This window comes from Podarcis liolepis (assembly GCF_965112155.1).
Source record: "Podarcis liolepis genome assembly, chromosome: 8".
Classification (NCBI taxonomy): domain Eukaryota; kingdom Metazoa; phylum Chordata; class Lepidosauria; order Squamata; family Lacertidae; genus Podarcis; species Podarcis liolepis.
In genome coordinates, this window is record NC_139560.1 from 78,058,956 (window position 1) to 78,077,701 (window position 18,746).

Here is an 18,746-nt window from a genome sequence, read left to right on the forward strand (position 1 = left end):
CAGCTTAGCGGCTATTAACGGCTTAGCGGCTTTAAGAAAAAGGAAACAAACTCGCAAGAACTCACAAGACGTCTCGTCTTGCAAAGCAAACCCATAGGGAAATTCGTCTTGCGGGACGACTCAAAAAAAGGAAAACTCTTTCGTCTAGCAAGTTTTTCATCTTGCGAGGCATTCATCTTGCAGGGCACCACTGTACTGAGAAGCAAAGCAGCTAGTAAGCCTGATCTTTATTGATCTGTTGCAACAGGGTGCTCCCCTCACACGCAGGAAAGGAGGAGGTCCCAGAAACAAGGTGTGCCTGCCTTTATATAGACATTTTAAATTCCCTGCCCTGGAGCTCAAGACCACCCCTCCATACATCATACATACATCATAGAAGGGGTGTAACCCAAGACCACCACCCACAAACATCATACCTACACCACAGAAAAGGTGGTCTACAACAGAAATTTGAATGTTGTTGTTTTTCCTGTCTGTCAGGTTATCTGATAATGCCTTATCTGATTGCCTTTCCTGGTAGTGTGGCCATTCCTTTGAGATGGTGATTTCCCAATTCCTGAGACAATGGGAAGGTTCCCTCACCCCCTCCCTCCTTGCAGAGAAACATTTGGTCAGTTTGGGAGTCAAAATGGTTTCAGGGCGGTCTTCCTGTGCTGCTCCAGACATGTGGTCCACATATCTATGTACGTGCTTGGTTGGTACATTTATGAACATTTATTATATATATAAGCCCTTATTTTTTTTATTTCAGTATGTTTTCATGATGCACTCCTGTGTGTTCTTTCTATGACAAGTACCGATGTGTGTGTTCTTCCTTTATGTTCGGCCTTTAATGTCTCCAGTCAGGCTTCTGAGTATAAACACTCCATATTGCGTCTGTATAAACTGCCTCTACAATTTTAGCAATTTTGCAGCTTTAGTTTTCTCAGACAAAATGCCCTCGGGGTAATAATATGAGTCACTTGTGAAATGGCATGAGCGAATGGCATTAGCTTAGAAAATAACCTTCTGCTACCAGGAAAGAAGCAACAGGCAATGTTTTCTGGGAATGTGCTGGAAATCGCAAGCTGGGAAAGTGTTGTTGCACTCAGGTTCTGATTGCAAGCTTCTCATGAGCCACTATGCTGTTCGCCACTATGAGAATTAGATGGGCCATTGACCTGGTCCAGCAGGGCTCTTCTGAGGCCTTCATGGCCAGCATTTCAAAGCAGATGTGCCTCTTTAGAACTACAAGGAACTGTGCAGGACCTCTGTAAGTGTGACCTCAGCCTGGAGGGACACCCCAAGATCAACATGGACTCTGTCTTCTGTTTTATAGGATTTAACGTCTATGATATAGGAAAAAAATAGGGGTGGTTGGCTTTTGCTGCCCAACTCCCCAAGGGACTGAGTCCACCAAGTCCATGATCGGTCAGAGATGAATGAATGGAGGCAGGATGCAGTGAAAGCAAGGCAGATCTTTATTTTTCTGTTCCCACCCATCCTAGCAAGGAGGCAAGAGAGACCCCAAACCAAGAAGAAACATCTCTTTTAATGGTTGGCATTTTGGCATGGAGAAGGACATCCCCTCTGCAAACAGTCAGAAATTACATCACACATAAGGTGGGGGTTACTGTGGCTCAGGCAAGCCAAGGTGTGATATTCCTGGGGATTTAGCAAGTTTCACATACCGTAGTTCCAGATACAGTTCACACAAAGAATTAGCATTCGATAAGAGAGTCTCTTAGACATAGACAATCCAGATGCCCATCAAGACATCCCTCAGTGCAGTGTTCTTGGCAAACAATGACAATTAATACAAAGTAGGTTCGTAGATATAGGAGAGGAATCACTTCAGGAACTTCCCCTGATTGCTATCTGCTTACCTGTTCTCAGACACGGGGGATTGAGGAGGCAAAGGAAATATTTTAGAGTATTTAGGGGAGCCAAGATGGTTTTTGGATTGCTCTCCTGTACTATTTGAGACATGTGGTTTATATACTTAGGTATGTACATTTACTTTGTGCAATTATCAACATTTACAGTGGTACCTCAGGTTGAGAACTTCTTTCGTTCTGGAGGTCCATTCTTAACCTGAAACTGTTCTTAACCTGAGGTACCACTTTTGTTCATGGGGCCTCCTGCCGCCGCCACACGATTTCTGTTCTCATCCTGAAGCAAAGTTCTTAACCCGAGGTACTATTTCTGTAACCTGACGGATCTGTAACCCGAAGCTTCTGTAACCCGAGGTACCACTGTATTCTGTATTTAAGACCTTAGAATTCCTATAACGTCTACCTACCTGAACATGTGCTGACAGTCTGTGATCGAGGTAACAAAGAGTGTAAACGAAGGAGTCTTGAGCAACTGATACCCTAATCACTGGGGGAAAGTGCCTGAGCAGAAGACAGCATCTTTGTGGGACAAGTTAAGGGGCATGAGCTCTGCATCCACCTGAAGTAAAACAATGACTCTGGTCTCTTTCCTCCTCCTCCTCCAACTCTCCATTTATAGTCTGGCCATTGAGGAATCAAAGCACCCCTGCAGAGTGTGTGTTAAGGTATAGGTGGGCAGCGGCGTAGTGTGGGTTGTCAGCACCCGGGGCAAGGCAAGTAATTTGCGCCCCCTAACCCGGGGCAAGGCAAGTAATTTGCGCCCCCTAACCTGGGGCAAGGCAAGTAATTTGCGCCCCCTAACCCCTAACCTGCCGCCGCTGCCAGCTTCTTCTTGCAGCTGCCTGGTCTGGTCTGGTGTGGTTCTCTCCCGCGCTCAGCACTGCGCTGGGCGGCTGCTGCACTGTCCCTCCCCCAGATAGTCCCTCGCTCTCTCTCCGCACCGCACGCCTGGCACCCACCCCCTCCACAGTGGGTGGTGACCCAGCGGCTCGGATCGGATTCGCACAGCCAGCACTGCAGTGAGAGAGAGTGAGTGAGCCAGGTAGGGGCAGAGAGCTGCGAGTGCAAGCGCGCCCCCCCCAGATGTTGCGCCCGGTGCGGCCGGCCCCCCCTGCACCCCCCACGCTACGCCACTGTAGGTGGGTGCATGGGGGCTCACTGATTTTCTGAACTGAGTTCAGTAAATGTGGCGGTCTCACCTTTTCCCACACATAAAAGTCTCACTAGGTTTGTTATCATTTTGTTTATATTTTTAAGGTTGGACTTCATGCATAAAATTAAAGGTGCCCTGTTCGCTTTTGCACCTGGTCACCCCAATTGGGCTGTCTAAGACTAGACCAAACCAACCTAATAAAATATTAGAGGAATAGTCAACGTTAGTCATACTCAGATTAGGCCCTTTGAAATAAATTGGTCTGGGATGACTAACAGTAGATATATTGAAACCATGAATGTGGAAAAGCTTTTTAATATTCAGATGAATGTGATATATATCTTGTGGGAGGAGAATGTTTGCAGAGCAGAGGAGGAATCTGTTGTTACGGACAGCAGTTTCACCAAGCGAGACATTTACTATACAATTCAAAGCAAGTTAAATGTATTGCTAATGTAATTCAAAGTACAAACCTGTGCCTTACAGACATTGGCTAGAACTACAAGGAGATGAAAAAGGGCAATTGTCAACAACGACTTTTGGAAACGAGGGGCTCCAGGGGGCTTCTTAATACACCTAATTTGGATCTGTCCAGTTGTTAGCCATTTTGGAGGACAGAAATAATTTCTTCAGTAAATATAGTCCTTAATGCTTTCATCGCAGAGAGGTTAGTAGTCCAACAAACTGGAAGCTGTCCTGGCTTTTGTGGGAGTTTCAACTGCTAAATGCAAATTTCTCTGCCATTGGAAGTTGTAAACCTGCACCATAATATGATAAATAGGTGGCAAAGATGTAGCCCTTGTGAGACTGAGGAATCCAGATAAATTTAAAAACATAGGTGAGCTTCTGGATCTCAAGAGTCCAGGTCATGTTTATAGAATCACTGCTCATTAACTCTTGAATGCATGCAGGATTGAGGTACCCATGATTTATTCATTCAAATTATTGAGTAATCAACTTTTAATGTTATTTTTATTAATTTATCCGTGAATAAAATTAAAAAGGAAATTATTTTCTGTCTTTGTTTTCCCTCTTTTATGGCATCTTGACGTGATATTTGGCCCATCTGATTTTACCATGACAACTGTGAGTTATTCAGTGGCGTAGCGTGGGGGGTGCAGGGGGGGCCAGCCGCACCGGGCGCAACATCTGGGGGTTAGGGTTAGGGGGCGCAAATCCACGGGCTAGGGGGCGCAAATCCACGGGTTAGGGGGCGCAAATTACTTGCCTTGCCCCGGGTGCTGACAACCCACGCTACGCCACTGGAGTTATTGTTATGTATTATATGGTTTGTTGTTTACTTTTAAGACTGGATCTCATAAGGACTGTGTTTGCAGGTAAGATGGAAAGAGGAGGGTGCTGATGATGGAGGGGAAGGCAGTATGGAGGAATGGTGTATTTCTATTAAATGAATTCTTTTAAAAAAAAATTCCATTCATTAGAGATTTCTGAAACATTAAGCTATATATAAATGCTTTTTTTTTTTACAAAGCAATTTTAAAATTGGGACTTGCAGATCTCACTTATCTCCAATGATTTTGGCAGATAAAATCTATACACCTGTATTTCTGGTTACTTCTTGGTGACCTTTTAACTGGTTCTCAGATTGTTTCTGATTTCTTCTGGCAAGAATGGGTTGCAGCCATATAGATACTGCAGACCTGAGAAGCAAGAACTGCAAAGCTAATAAAACGAGACCAGAATCACTGTGCTTTGTTCTTCAGTGATCTTTACAGTCTTCCTTATCAGCAGAGAAAAGACAGACATATTGAGAACACCTTGGAGCAACAGCAACTAAAGGATATTTAAGTGTGCTAACCACTTTAAGTGTTTACTTTTTCAAATAGCTTTCTTGATTGGCTATTAGGACCAAAGAATGAGAGAATCAAGAAGTTTCCAAGTTGACATTTCTTCTCCTTTAATTTACCTGGAAGGGAATTTACTTGATTTGCTGAAGTGTGCTTTCAGAACAGCATTGACTTCACTGAAATTGTCAGCAGAGGCCCGCTGCAACTATGTTTGGGAGGAGGAGGCAGTAACAGCCATTCCTCAATATATATTTTATTTTTGGTAGTAATATTTTATTGAAAAGTTTACAATTATAAAGAAAAAAGTGATACAAAGAAAAAAAAAGGAAGAAAAATACAAAAGGCACAAAAATGTGTAGAGAACACACACACACACACACAATACGATAAATGCCCTAACCCATACATTCTTTTTAAAGTTTGATTTAACCTTATACATATGTAAATATTAATAGCCTACTACATTTTGTATAAACCCATTCCAAATATTGTTACATTTATCTGAACAAAGTCTACGTCTGTAAGCAATCCATTCATAAGTTGCGAGCATTATCACATTGTCAATTTTATAGTGCTATTTTAAGAATGCGTGGAACCAGTTTCTATTCCAGTCATGGAAATATCATGAACAATGGTAAAATCAACAGAAAACAGAATTTACAGTGAAAATAAAATGATTACTGTGGCTGTCTTTGCTCTGGTGAGTGGGAAACAACAGCAAAAGTATTCTAATTCAAACAGTCATTTGGGTGCCTTATGTACATAAGCAGAATTAGTAGGTTGTTAGTATCACATTAGTAAGTTGTTAGTATCACAGTGGTAGTAATACTATTGTTTGGCAATAAGCCATGACACAAAAAAATGGGGCACCCAGCTTCTAGCCAAAAATGTAGCTCTCAATCCCCTCAATTCCACCAACATGGAAACATACAAGGTAACATAGTTTTCATTATCAGGCAGCAAAGTAGCAACAAAACCGTACAAACTCAGAAAGTGTAACAAAGTAATTTTAGATACTAAACTCAGGCAAATATTTTTAGTACCACATTGTTTCAAGACCTGTTTCCTGCTTGGTTGGTTTTCTCCTATTCTATAGAAGTAACAAGTCAGCTACTTTTTCGTGGCATTTTGATTGGTTCCAATAAAGCCAACTGTGGAGTTTGGAGGGGATTTCCTCCCTGATGCCAACACTAACTACCTTTTGCTTTTTATATGCTTTGGGGGATACTGAATCCAGACATTCAGAATGGAATCTACATCCAGAAGAAGATGGCTTCTACATCTGAAGATGGATTTTGTAAATATGGAGGGTTGCATTCCCCTCCAGCCACTAGCATGTGCTACACAACTTGGCTTCAATTGACTCTTTTTTCCACCCACCTACCCTCTTCCCCTGGGACACGGGTGGGGCTGTGGGTTAAACCACAGAGCCTAGGACTTGCCGATCAGAAGGTCGGTGGTTCGAATCCCCGTGACGGGGTGAGCTCCCGTTGCTCAGTCCCTGCTCCTGCCAACCTAGCAGTTCGAAAGCACGTCAAAGTGCAAGTAGATAAATAGGTACCGCTCTGGCGGGAAGGTAAACAGCGTTTCTGTGTGCTGCTCTAGTTCGTCAGAAGCGGCTTAATCATGGTGGCCACATGACCCGGAAGCTGTACGCCGGCTCCCTCAGCTAATAAAGCGAGATGAGCGCTGCAACCCAAGTCAGCCATGACTGGACCTAATGGTCAGGGGTCCCTTTACCTTTACCCTCTTGCTCAGGAGAGGTGCAAAGAGCTCTGTCAGGGAACATCACGGCAGGTGATATAGATGTCTTCTTTCTCATTGATGGCGAACATGCCCACACCATCTTGAGGACCTGTCTTTTTTTCCTGTGGTTAATAGATGTGGCAATCATTTTGCGTTATGCCACACCTTCATGGCAGCTGTATTTGTGACTGGTGCCCACAAAACCTTCTCAATATTCCAGATGTGTCCATTGTCCCTAACCCCTGCATTAAGATACAGGGCTGGGCTGGGAAGGATGGATTGAAATACGCACAGAAATAGTTGTCAGGCCCAGGCACATTCACAATATCTTGGCCAAAGCAACTCAAAACATTGTGTTGAGTATAAAATTGGGGAAATGCAGACATGCCTAAGATTAGACCGTGAATGTCAGAATGTGTGCCTAACAGCAATGGGAAAAGCAAGATCTAAGGGTAATATGGAAGCCTTTGTACATTCTTTCCATTTTCTATAACCTGTGAGATTTTCAATTGCAGCAGCTCTTCAAATAATCTTTAGCAGAAAGCAGGAGAAGAGTGAAGTGGTCATTTGCAACTCCTGTGTTTCTTTGTACTTCTAAAATATATGCATTGCTTTCCTGCCTGATAGGGCTCCAATGTAGTGTACAACTAATACAAAACATGATACAATATTGATAATAACTATCTGTTACAACAGCAGCAAGAGTCTTGATAGCACAAGAATGGAAGAATGAGGAAACCCCGACAAAAGAACAGTGGCAAGAAAAATGGATGAGTTATGCAGAGTTGGCTAAACTGACATATAAATTGTGGGACAAGGACAACTGTGGCTTTAAGGAAGAATGGGAGCTTTTTACAAATTATCTAAAAAGACAACAAAATGAACTGGACTCCTTGGTCGGTTTTGAATAAACATACACAAATTTATTGAGGGTTAATACAGTAGACAGATAGGATGTATACAATTTTACAATATGCAAAGAATAATATGAGTTGAGAAATCAGAGAGAGGAGCTGAGGGAAGTCTCGGGGGGAGGGGGAAATAATGAAGATGATTTGTTTTGATAATTTGTTGTTGAAATTGTTAATATTTTTTTTAAAAAAAATATTGATAATAACTATCATTTTCAATAGGCAGTTTTTTTGCTATTCCTATCTACACCATGCTCAAAAATCTCCCTTTGATGTAGGTTTGGGTACAAGGAAATGTTTCTAGTACACACACAGGGGAGGAGATTTGTCTTTGATTTCTAGCACTCCCTGTTCTCTATGGTAAGTGGTACTTTGCTTCTGGAGTAGGGTGCTCACATCCAGAAGTGCGCAGTTTCTGCTTCTCAAGGTTCAAGTGCCATATGTTCCCATCACCTGTTCTTGAATCATAATTAAGATCTGAATGCACAGATGCAGTTTTCTGTTTGTGTAAGGGCCTTAATAATTAGATATGGGAAAAGCCTAATGATCTGGCCCTGCACGGTGATATCAGAAGAGCTACTGCCTGGCTACCAGTTAAGTTTTAACTTATCCAGTTAATAGGATCTTTGTTTTAAATTACAGTATAATATTTCAAGCTACGGTGTCTTTATAAACATGTTAGATAGGCTAGCACAAACTATATATGGGTGGCTAAACCTAAGGTTACATTTTACAGTGGTGCCCCGCAAGACGAATGCCTCGCAAGACGGAAAACCCGCTAGACGAAAGGGTTTTCCGTTTTGGAGGTGCTTCGCAAAACGAATTTCCTATGGGCTTGCTTCGCAAGACGACAATGTCTTGCGAGTTCCTGCTGGGGTTTTTTCCTCCCCCCCCCTTTTTTCTAAGCCGCTAAGCCGCTTATCAGCTGATCCGATCAGCAGATAAGCCGCTAAAAGCCGCTAATAGCACTAATCCGCTAATCCGTCAATGGGCTTGCTTCGCAAGACGAAAAAACCGCTAGACGAAGAGAATCACAGAACGGATTCTTTTCGTCTTGCGAGGCACCACTGTAGATGTAATCTACACATGGAGAGAAATCACATGGTGCTGAGAGGAACTATAATATCTCAAACGTGCAAGGGCTAGATTGAGTGCTGCCCCACAAAAACATCCCTCTACCAGGGAAAAACTGTCCCCACTCCAGGTTGAATTCCTCTCAGGAACTTGCATGTCATTCCCACGCATGTGTCAATTCACCCTAAACTAGGATTGCCGTATTTCAAACAGTGAAAATCTGGACAGAAAAGCTTTGGGGCAAAAACTCAAAAAAGGAACAAACCAAACCCCCCCCCCCAATTTTCCAGCTAGTTTTATGGGGAAACAATAAAAATGGCACTGCCTACATGGGCTGCCAGACCCCTGGATTTTCCCGGATATTTGACTGATTTCTGCCCAGACACTGCTGCCGACTGCACTATTTTGAGTATGTCCAGGAAAATCTGGACGTACAGCAACCGTACCCTAAACTCGGGAAGTGTAAATAAATATAGAATATTGATTGCTGGCATCCATCTGTGTCAGGAGACAATGGAAGAGTGCACCATTGGGGGTAAAGTCAAACCATTACAGCGCCTTCTGTGGTTGTTGAGACTGATATGGGAGAGAGATGTTTTGTTGCAGCTGGGGCAGGTGAAAGCATCCAGTTTCATGGTTACAGCGGTCATTCCTCCTCTGGTCACTGCTGTGGATACACGACTATCTGTCTCCCAGCCATCCAGTCGAGGGAACTGCCCACTAACAGCGCCTGTCTTAACTGGATTGAGCTTCAGTTTGTTAACTTTCATTCAGTCCATTACTGAGGCAAGGCATCGATAATTCAAACTTCTTCCCAATTCTAGATTAAGCAATGCAAAGTATCTACCACCACCTTCCTGGGGTTGGCATTCATATCTCCAATATGAATTGGGAGAAACAGCCACCTCTTTTGGTGCACGCTTTTGCAGGAGTAATCCCAATTTAAATATAAACTAGTTTACCTAATTTACCTATCCATTATTAAGGAAATCAGCCCTGAGTGCTCACTGGAAGGACAGATCCTGAAGCTGAGGCTCCAATACTTTGTCCACCTCATGAGAAGAGAAGACTCCCTGGAAAAGACCCTGATGTTGGGAAAGACTGAGGGCACAAGGAGAAGGAGACGGCAGAGGACGAGATGGTGGGATAGTGTTCTTGAAGCTACCAGCATGAGTTTGACCAAACTGCGGGAAGACAGGAGTGCCTGGTGTGCTCTGGTCCATGGGGTCACGAAGAGTCGGACACGACTAAACGACTAAACAACAACAAAAAAAATTTACACTGTGGGTTAAACCACAGAGCCTAGGGCTTGCCGATCAGAAGGTCAGCGATTCGAATCCCCGTGATGGGGTAAGCTCCCGTTGCTCGGTCCCAGCTCCTGCCAACCTAGCAGTTCGAAAGCACATCAAAGTGCAAGTGGATAAATAGGTACCGCTCCGGCGGGAAGGCAAACGGCGTTTCCGTGTGCTGCTCTGGTTCGCCAGGAGCGGCTTAGTCATGCTGGCCACATGACCTGGAAGCTGTACACCGGCTCCCTCGGCCAATAAAGCGAGATGAGTGCCGCAACCCCAGAGTCGTCCCTTTGTTGTTGTTGTTTAGTTGTTTAGTCGTGTCCGACTCTTCGTGAGCCCATGGACCAGAGCACGCCCGGCACTCCTGTCTTCCGCTGCCTCCCACAGTTTGGTCAAACTCATGCTGGTAGCTTCGAGAACACTGTCCAACCATCTCGTCCTCTGTCGTCCCCTTCTCCTTGTGCCCTCCATCTTTCCAACATCAGGGTCTTTTCCAGGGAGTCTTCTCTTCTCATGAGGTGGACAAAGTATTGGAGCCTCAGCTTCAGGATCTGTCCTTCCAGTGAGCACTCGGGCCTGATTTCCTTAAGAATGGATAGGTTTGATCTTCTTGCAGTCCATGAGACTCTCAAGATCTCCTTACCTTTACCTAATTTACTTGTGGGTAACTCTAGCTCTGGATTGTGAGCAAATTGCAGTGCCTATTTTCTGTTTTGGCCACCAGTTGCTGTTTTGACCACCATTTTCATTCTAATTCCACTGAATCCCATCCCTTTGCACGGAGAAGCCAAGGTCTAGGCGAAATCGACACACAGAACGAGAGTGGTGAAGCATCGCTCTGCAAGGTTCACAAGTTCACTGACTCCTGCTCGCAATCCTAACGAAAGTCATAAATGCCAAGTTTGTTGGGGTTACAGTATTCCAAGCTGGTGGCCTTCCTGGGGGAGGAGGGAAACCGAGCGCCCAGAGGTCGCCTCACAGCAGCCCACTGGGCCCCGCCGAGGCCTTGCCTTCCCGCGCCCACTCGCCCCTCAGAGTCTCCAAGCGGCGGCGCCGAGGGCTTGCCGCCCTCCGCCCCCATCACTGCGCCCAGGACGCATGCGCGCTCCGGAGGGCGGGGCTGAAGCCGGGAGCTCGGCGCGGCAGCGGCAACAGCAGCGTCTGACACAGCCGTGCATCCGCCTCCTTCCCTCCCTGCCGGCTCAGGGAGACCAAGCGGCCGAGCGCTGCTCCGACACCCTCGCCAGCCCCGGCCCGGCTCGGCCTAGTTGATTAACCGCAGCGCCGAAATTGCCTACCTCTGGCTCCCGGCTCCTTGTTTCAGAGGAGAGGAATTTCCCTCAGCTTCACCTCATCCCTTCCTTCCTCCTCATCTCTCCGTTATCCCCTCCCTCCCTCTTCTGACCCAGCGCGCCCATTTTCTCGCTCGGCTTTTCCTCCATTCGCATCCCTCACCATGAGGCTGAAGGGCCGGGGATGCTGCGCCCCGGGCGGAGGCAGCGGAAGAGGAGGCGGCGGCGGGGAGGAGAAGCAGCCACAGCAGCCGCCCGGGCCGGCCCCTCCGCCGGTGCGGAGCCCCTTCGCGCACCACCTGCGCTTCAGCGCCCTGCAGAAAGCCAAGGTGGGTGTGCGCGCGCGCGCGCTAAGCGGGGCATGTCTCCTGTCTGGAGGCGAAAGGGGCGAAGGAAACCGCCGCGCGTAGACATAGATAGGGGAGTGCGGGCGCGCGCGAGCGGCTTTTCCTCTCCACCCCCCCCCCCCAAAATAAAGCATGTATGTGTGTATATCTTCTCCCGCGCGCGCCCGCGAGACAAGACCCGCTCGTGTGTGCGCGAGACGCACGCGACGAGGGGGGTGGTATTGCACAACGCGTGGAGACGCCGAGTTGCGCGCCCGGCGGAGGGGAAGGAATGAGGGGCTGGCGCTTTTGCGTGCGACGCTGCAACCAAATCGCACTAGTTCTAGTCTCCTAACCGCTAACGCAAATGGTCTTGAAGTCCTCCTCCTCCTCTTCTCCATCATCAGGCTGCGCCTCTGAGGAGGCCTTTCCTTCACCTCTCCGCTTTATTTCAGCCTCTTACCATCTTCTTGATGCTTCTCAGTACAACAGGTGCCTAAAGCCCTGAGGCCTGATTTTTTTGGCTTGGCCTCCCAGGCAGAGCCAAAAGATTGCAGTAAACTGGCACCCTCGACTCTCTCAGGCATACCTAGCAAAGGTGGATCTAGGGATCAAGGGTGGATCAGTCGCACTGGACAGCAGAGCTTGTGAGGCGCCACAGCAGTTGCCACAACTATGAAGTCCAACACAAGGGGCGCGCGTCGGATTATGGTATGGCACGGGGCATCACTGATATTTGAGGTGCCAAGGTCTGCCGCTGTACATAGTGCTCCTTGCACCCTTGGCAAGGAGCTGTATTGGCATACACGTATGGGGGGGGTGTCACTTTACCACAACAGCCGTATTAGAAATTACTACGTTTTACAACTACTCCAAGTGTCCAGAGTGGGTGGCGAGGCGAGGAGGAAGGGTGATAAAAAATTTTGTGTGAGAAAGATGGGAAGCTTCTGTGTTCGATGACGCCATGACAGCAGCGACACATCACCACAAACATACACAGTGGTACCTCTGATTACGTACTTAATTCATTCTGGAGGTCCCTTCTTAACCTGAAATTGTTCTTAACCTGAACCACTACTTTAGCTAATGGGGCCTCCCACTGCTGCCATTCCACCGCTGCACGACTTCTGTTCTCATCCTGAAGCAAAGTTCTTAACCTGAGGTACTATTTCTGGGTTAGTGGAGTCTATAACCTGAAGCATATGTAACCGGAAGCATATGTAACCCGAGGTACCACTGTACTGCACATTGTACGCTCCATAGCGTGGCAGGTGATTTCTGCAGCCCCCCTGGGCCTGGGTCCCATCGGGACCGGTTTCGCTGACCCCTAGGTACACCTCTGCCCCCTCTATAGGCAAGTGCTTCCCATGGCCTTTTCCCAAGGAAGAGCTGGTAGGAAGTGCCTTAGGTTGTGTCTACTTCTTGAAGGTACCCAGAGTGCTTTCTTCCAGTGGCATCCAACCCTTCCTTGTCTGCCTTAATTGGTCTGGAGTGGGAAAGACAGATGGTGGGAAGTTTGCCTATGCGGCTAGGCAGTTCAGGCATCTTGGGCAATGTGGCTGCCGGTGCCAAATAAGCCCCAGACTCCCTCTAACCTTTGGAGCTGAAGAGGTGGGGCAGGGATTGTCATGCGGTTACTAAGACAGTCGCCTACCTTGCCCACAGCTTCATGCCTTGGGAGGAAGACTGGCTGCTCACAGTCTCCACAGGACGGCACCATGCTTTGTCATAGTGAATGTGGCAAGTGGGAATTGCTGAAGCCTGCTAAAGCCTACTCCTAACCAAGGTTCTCAGAAATAAGGCTCATTCTCAGCACAGCTGATTTGTAAGCATGCTTAGAATTGCAAAGTAGTCCAAAAGCAGTCCTGGAGTTGGGACTCAAGAGAGGCTCTGGTGTTCTTCACACCTCCTATTCCTTGTTTGTATGATGAGAAAGACCATCTCATGTCTTCTCATTTGTGTCAAGGAAATAAACAACTATCTTACTTTTAGAAGACATCTGAAGGCAGCCCTGTTCACAGAAGTTTTTAATGTTTGAAGTTTTATTCTGTTTTTAGACCTCTGTTGGGAGCCACCCAGAATGGCTGGGGAAACCCAGCCAGATGGGCAGGGTATAAATAGTGTTGTTGTTGTTGTTGTTGTTGTTGTTGTTGTTTGTAATAGGGACTGTATTAGTGTCCAGCCTCTGCCACACTTTAGTGCCCTTAATTTTCCTGCACTGACCAAGAACAGAGACATGAGGTTTGATAAATTCTCCTCGCTTTATTGAGGTGCCCATATCAGAATCTTCCCTGGGCCATATACGGCTTTAAAATGAAATATGATATCTAGCCACCATAAATCATAGTCCTATCTGATCTTAAAAGTTTTTGTTACATTGGAACAAATTGGCCTCATTTAGATTCTAGTCTTCTGTCCATAATACCTAGCACTAGATGTTCATAGAATGTCCAAAATGAGCACAGGAGAAGTTATGGTATTCTACTGTGCCAGAACAATAGTAGCATACCAGTGCTGAAAAGATTTGCCCCATAAGGATAGCACCCAAACTTACTTTTTTCTCACCTCATGGGACCAATATTTTTGCAGTCCTCTCAGCTGCTAGGCATCTCAAGGACTTGTTGGCATGGGGTTCCTCACCCCTCTTCTAATCAATGTTTGTGCTATGCACACTGATTCCTACTTTCTGCAAGCCAGTTGTGACTGCTGTTTTGACCCATACTCCACTTGCAGAAAGAACAGCAAAGTCCATACAGTTATACTATGCAAACTTTCCTGCAACCTGGTACTTTTTCTTAGGCACCGTTTCCCACACTTCCAGCTGAATAATGAAAAATGGTAGTGCAGAAGTGAACATGGAGAGGAAAGAATTGTCCAGTATCACTTCATTCGTAGCTTCTGGCATTTGCCTTCCTCTGACCAGTGGATGCACTTTTAAACTTTGGTAGTATGTTGAATCAGGCAGCAGAGGCACGGGCAAGGGAGGAAACAGAGAGCGAAGGGGAGGAGGCAGAAGAAAAGATGAGTGATGACGACGACCCGAGATCTCCCAGTCTTTCCAGTGAATCAGAGGATTCACAGAAAGGAGCACCAGTAGCCAGGGCAAGGGGGGAGTCCAGGGGGGCACCCCAGGAAGATAGAGCCAGAGGGGACTCAGAGGAGAGCAGCTGGAAATCGGGACCAGCGTCACCGCCAGGAAACAGGGAAGAGGAAGGGAGCCAGGGGGGAAGCGCTGGCAGCTCACCACAGGAGGGAGGACATGAGTCAGGAGTGGCCACACCTCCATCGGGGAGCGAAGAAACGGTTAAGAGGAAAGTGGGAGGTTGGGCGCGCGCGCCAAGTTCAAATGCAGAGGAAGGCGGCGCAGTAAGCCCCGAAAGGGAGCCAGGTCCTAAAGCCCGGCGCAAGGAGGCAGAAGGGTCCGGGTCAGCGTCAGAAGAATCCCGGAAGAAAGAAGCCCCGGGGGGTAGAGGGACCCAGAGGAGGACAGTCAGGCGGAAAAGGTGGAGCAAGGCTAGGATATTAAGTTGGTGCACACGGGGCGGGAACTCAGACGGAGCTTCGCCGATCTAGCTACTAGACGTAGAGTTGCCCGCAGCAGCGTGAGAATGGAAACTGTAATTCAATAAAGACTTTTACTTAATGATCGCTGGCTAGCGTGATCCTCTGTGAGCTAGGATCTTCAAGCAGCTCTGACAATGTCCAACTATGTTTTGAACACACACAGAGAGACAGACAGCGCAACCACTTTTTTTGGAAATAACCATGAATGACACCTGGAAAGCACAATATAGACTATTTTTTTATCTCTTGTGGCAGTGAATTTTGTACGCTAACATTGTATTGCATGAAAATGCAACTTCCCCCTCCATCTTAGCCCGCTTTAAATTTCCTTAAGTGTTCCTTAGTTTACTGTTGGATGGAGAAAACTTGAGCAATAGCCCTCTATTCACATTTTCCTTGATTCTTGGCTATACTTCTTTCATTAGTGCTTTTTTCCATTGATTTGTTTTTTTGTTTTTTTAAAAAAACAAACTTGCTTGAATGATACAAAATCTTATCTTTCTGTGTGCCCTTTTCTAATTCTGCTGGAAGGCAACAAGAATTACACATGAAATTAAAAGGTTTGTCGCCAGTAGGAACGCTCTGGCAGTTGCTCTGACAACTCCTCATGTGGGCTAGGAAAGAGGTGACTGACCTGTGTCCCTCCATATATTGCTGGGCTCAGGCTCCCATCAGCTCCAGCCAGCTTGCATGGTCAGGGATAGGGGGAATTGCAGTTCTGCAACATCTGGAAGGCCAGACATTTGTCACTCCTGGACTAGCGCAAGAAGAGGATGGCAATTAGCAGACTAAGTCACAACATAAATGAGTGAAGCCTCCCCCCACCCCCCACATGTGCTTGGAGGGCTGGGCCATGGGTGCAAGCAGCAACAAAAATATCTGGCTAATAAGCCAGGTAAAAACTTACGGACCTCTGTGAATGCCCTAGTTTTGGTTTCCAAAGGCATCTGGTTGGCCACCATGAAACCAACAGGCTGTTCTTATGTTCTTATAGAACCACTATATTTTCTGTGTTACACCATAAGCCACGCTAGAGAAGTGTAAGCAGAACTCTACTCATATAGCAGTGCCTTCTCCCGTCTCCACCCCTACTGTACCCTTCTGAGCCCCCTGAAAAGCTGCTCTTGAGGGTTAGGGGCACTCTCCCAAATTTCATGCAATGATGAGACCCCAGTAACGGGGGGGGGGGGGACAAGTGGAAATCAGGATCCCATCTTCTGCCCCCTTCCCAGTTGCCTAACCAATGTTTAAGAAAGATGCATTTTGCAAACTAATTAATTGTTTACTGTGTATAATGTTTTTTAAACCATCCTGTCTTCAACTGAATTGATTTCCTGATTGTAGAACAGGAATTCTCAGAATATCTATAGCGGCAAGATGTATTGATATAAATCACTAATAAGAAGCATGGTTTAAACCAGGTTTCCCATTGCAACTTCATGTGGTTTCTAAACTGTTATGCATACTAATTGGTTAATAGATTTTGGTTGGCATCTGTCTGTCTCAGGAGAAAATGGAGAAGTGCATCATTGATATTAAAGCACATTTATGTACCACTCTGCAAAGTGTTTATATTATCTGGGAATGTATGTTTTGTATATGTGCGCGCACACAAACAAACAAACGTGGGGCCAGTTTTCTTGCAGCTGCCATAGTCTGTACTGGTACATGCTGCTCAGTCAAGCCCACTTGGCTGTTCAGTTTTGAGAGCTGGGAAGCTGGCTTAGCATTACCTACAAACTAGTGTTCATGGTTTGTTCCTCTCAAGCAAACCATGAGTGGAGAATCCAGGGTCTAGAAGACAACTTTAAACCATGTTTTTACATTCTGACTTCCTTGGAAGCTATTAACCAGTTTCCCAGTTCAATATAAGCTATGGTTGACTTCTCCCACACACATTCAAAGTGCACAAAGGTTGTGCACACATTTGCTTATTAAGTCAAGGTTTGATCAAATTCAAACACGGTCTCTCCTTACCTAATAGCTACCACCAGCCAAATCGTACCATGGCTTGGCGAGGGTATAGAAGAGAGAGGTTGAGGTGGAGCTGGACACAGTTTCGTTGATGGAAGCTAGTGGCCAAGGCATAGAGAAAGTTACTGTAGATTGGACTCAGGTTAAGAGGCATCTAGTCTGGATATGAACCTTCTTTGTGTTGGTGTAATAAGAATGTATCAGATGGATGGCTATCTCAGATTTCTGTACAGTACTACATTTGCCAAATCTTATTCATCTTAAAAGATCTATTTGTGTTCCCATGGCTGAATCACTTTGGTTCATAGTCATCTTGTGACCAAGACCCAAGTACCATGTTTCTCATCTGTGGTTTCCAGCTGATGAATCCTCAGCAGACAGGAAAAGTAATCATTACCAGCTTCCAAATGCACGTTGGCATCGCTTATGGGGCATTATCCAGCAACAGTTAAGTATTCCTAAAACCTATACATTATAGTGGAATAGTTGACCTCCTTAATTTTAGGTGGAGTGTACTTGGAAGTTTCCATCTTAGCTTCATTGCTGCACCCTATACACATAACAGTTGGCAATGCTCACAACCTTCTGGTGCACTATCTGGTACCTGTTGGTTTCTGGAATTCTTGCAAAGAATGCTAGATAGGTAGATCTAGGGTCATCCTGTGTGCTTAAGCAAGACTCTACTCCTTCTCATCGAACATGATTCATTACGCCTTAGCTAATAAGAGATCCCGAGCATGCTGCCTTGATTTGTAAATTTAGAATGCATTAGTGGACAGTGTGGAGTCTAGTGCAGGGGGGGAAAACAAATCACACATTACAGTGGTGCCTCGCAAGACGAAATTAATTCGTTCCGCAAGTTTTTTCTTCTTGCGAGTTTTTCATCTTGCGAAGCACGGTTTCCCATAGGAATGCATTGAAAATCAATTAATGCATTCCTATGGAAACTGCCTTCAGACCAGGTCCGGGGACAGTCTGTCCCCCGACCTTTTCTGAAGGCTGGGGGGGGGACAAGGGCTTTTCTTCCCACCGCCAGCCTTCAGAAGGCTGTTCTGAAGGCTGGCGGTGGGAAGAAAAGCCCTTCTCCCCACCTCCCGCCCCGCAAGCTCCAGGGACAGGAGGGCTTTGCTGCCGACCGCCAGCATTTTAAAAGCCCCCGCTGTCCCGGGGCGATTTTAAAATGCTGGCGGGTGGCAGCGAAGGTTTCGCTGCTGCCCGCCAGCATTTTAAGATCGCCCGGGACAGCGGAGAAGTTTCCGCTGCCCCGGGGGCTTTTAAAATGCTGGGGGTCGGCAGCGAAAGCTTCGCTGCCGCCCGCCAGCATTTTAAGATCGCCCGGGACAGCGGAGAAGTCTCCGCTGCCCCGGGGGCTTTTAGAATGCTGGGGGTCGGCAGTGAAAGCTTCGCTGCTGCCCGCCAGCATTTTAAGATTGCCCGGGACAGCGGAGAAGTCTCCGCTGCCCCAGGGGCTTTTAAAATGCTGGGGGTCGGCAGCGAAAGCTTCGCTGCCGCCCGCCAGCATTTTAAGATCGCCCGGGACAGCAGAGAAGTCTCCGCTGTCCCGGGAAGGAAGGCGGGGGGGAGCAAAGACTTTTGCCCCCCGCCGGCCTTCAGAAGAGGTCCAAGACCTCTTCTGAAGGCCGGCGGTGGGCGAAAGTCTTTGCTCCCGACCGCCAGCATTTTAAAAGAGGTCCCTGGAGATTTCCCTATGGGCTTTCTTCTTGCGAAGCAA

At 46.7% G+C, this 18,746-nt stretch overlaps 1 protein-coding gene across 1 annotated transcript in view; it reads left to right on the plus strand.

The window, feature by feature from the left end:
• The first annotated feature begins 10,954 nt into the window (after positions 1 to 10,954).
• LPCAT1 (lysophosphatidylcholine acyltransferase 1) overlaps positions 10,955 to 18,746 on the plus strand; it is a 48,641-nt gene continuing 40,849 nt past the window's right edge. The window contains exon 1 of the mRNA XM_083519428.1: positions 10,955 to 11,479. Within this exon, the coding sequence (XP_083375554.1) occupies positions 11,315 to 11,479 (165 nt within the window). The 5' untranslated portion in view covers positions 10,955 to 11,314. The remainder of the gene's footprint in view (positions 11,480 to 18,746) is intronic.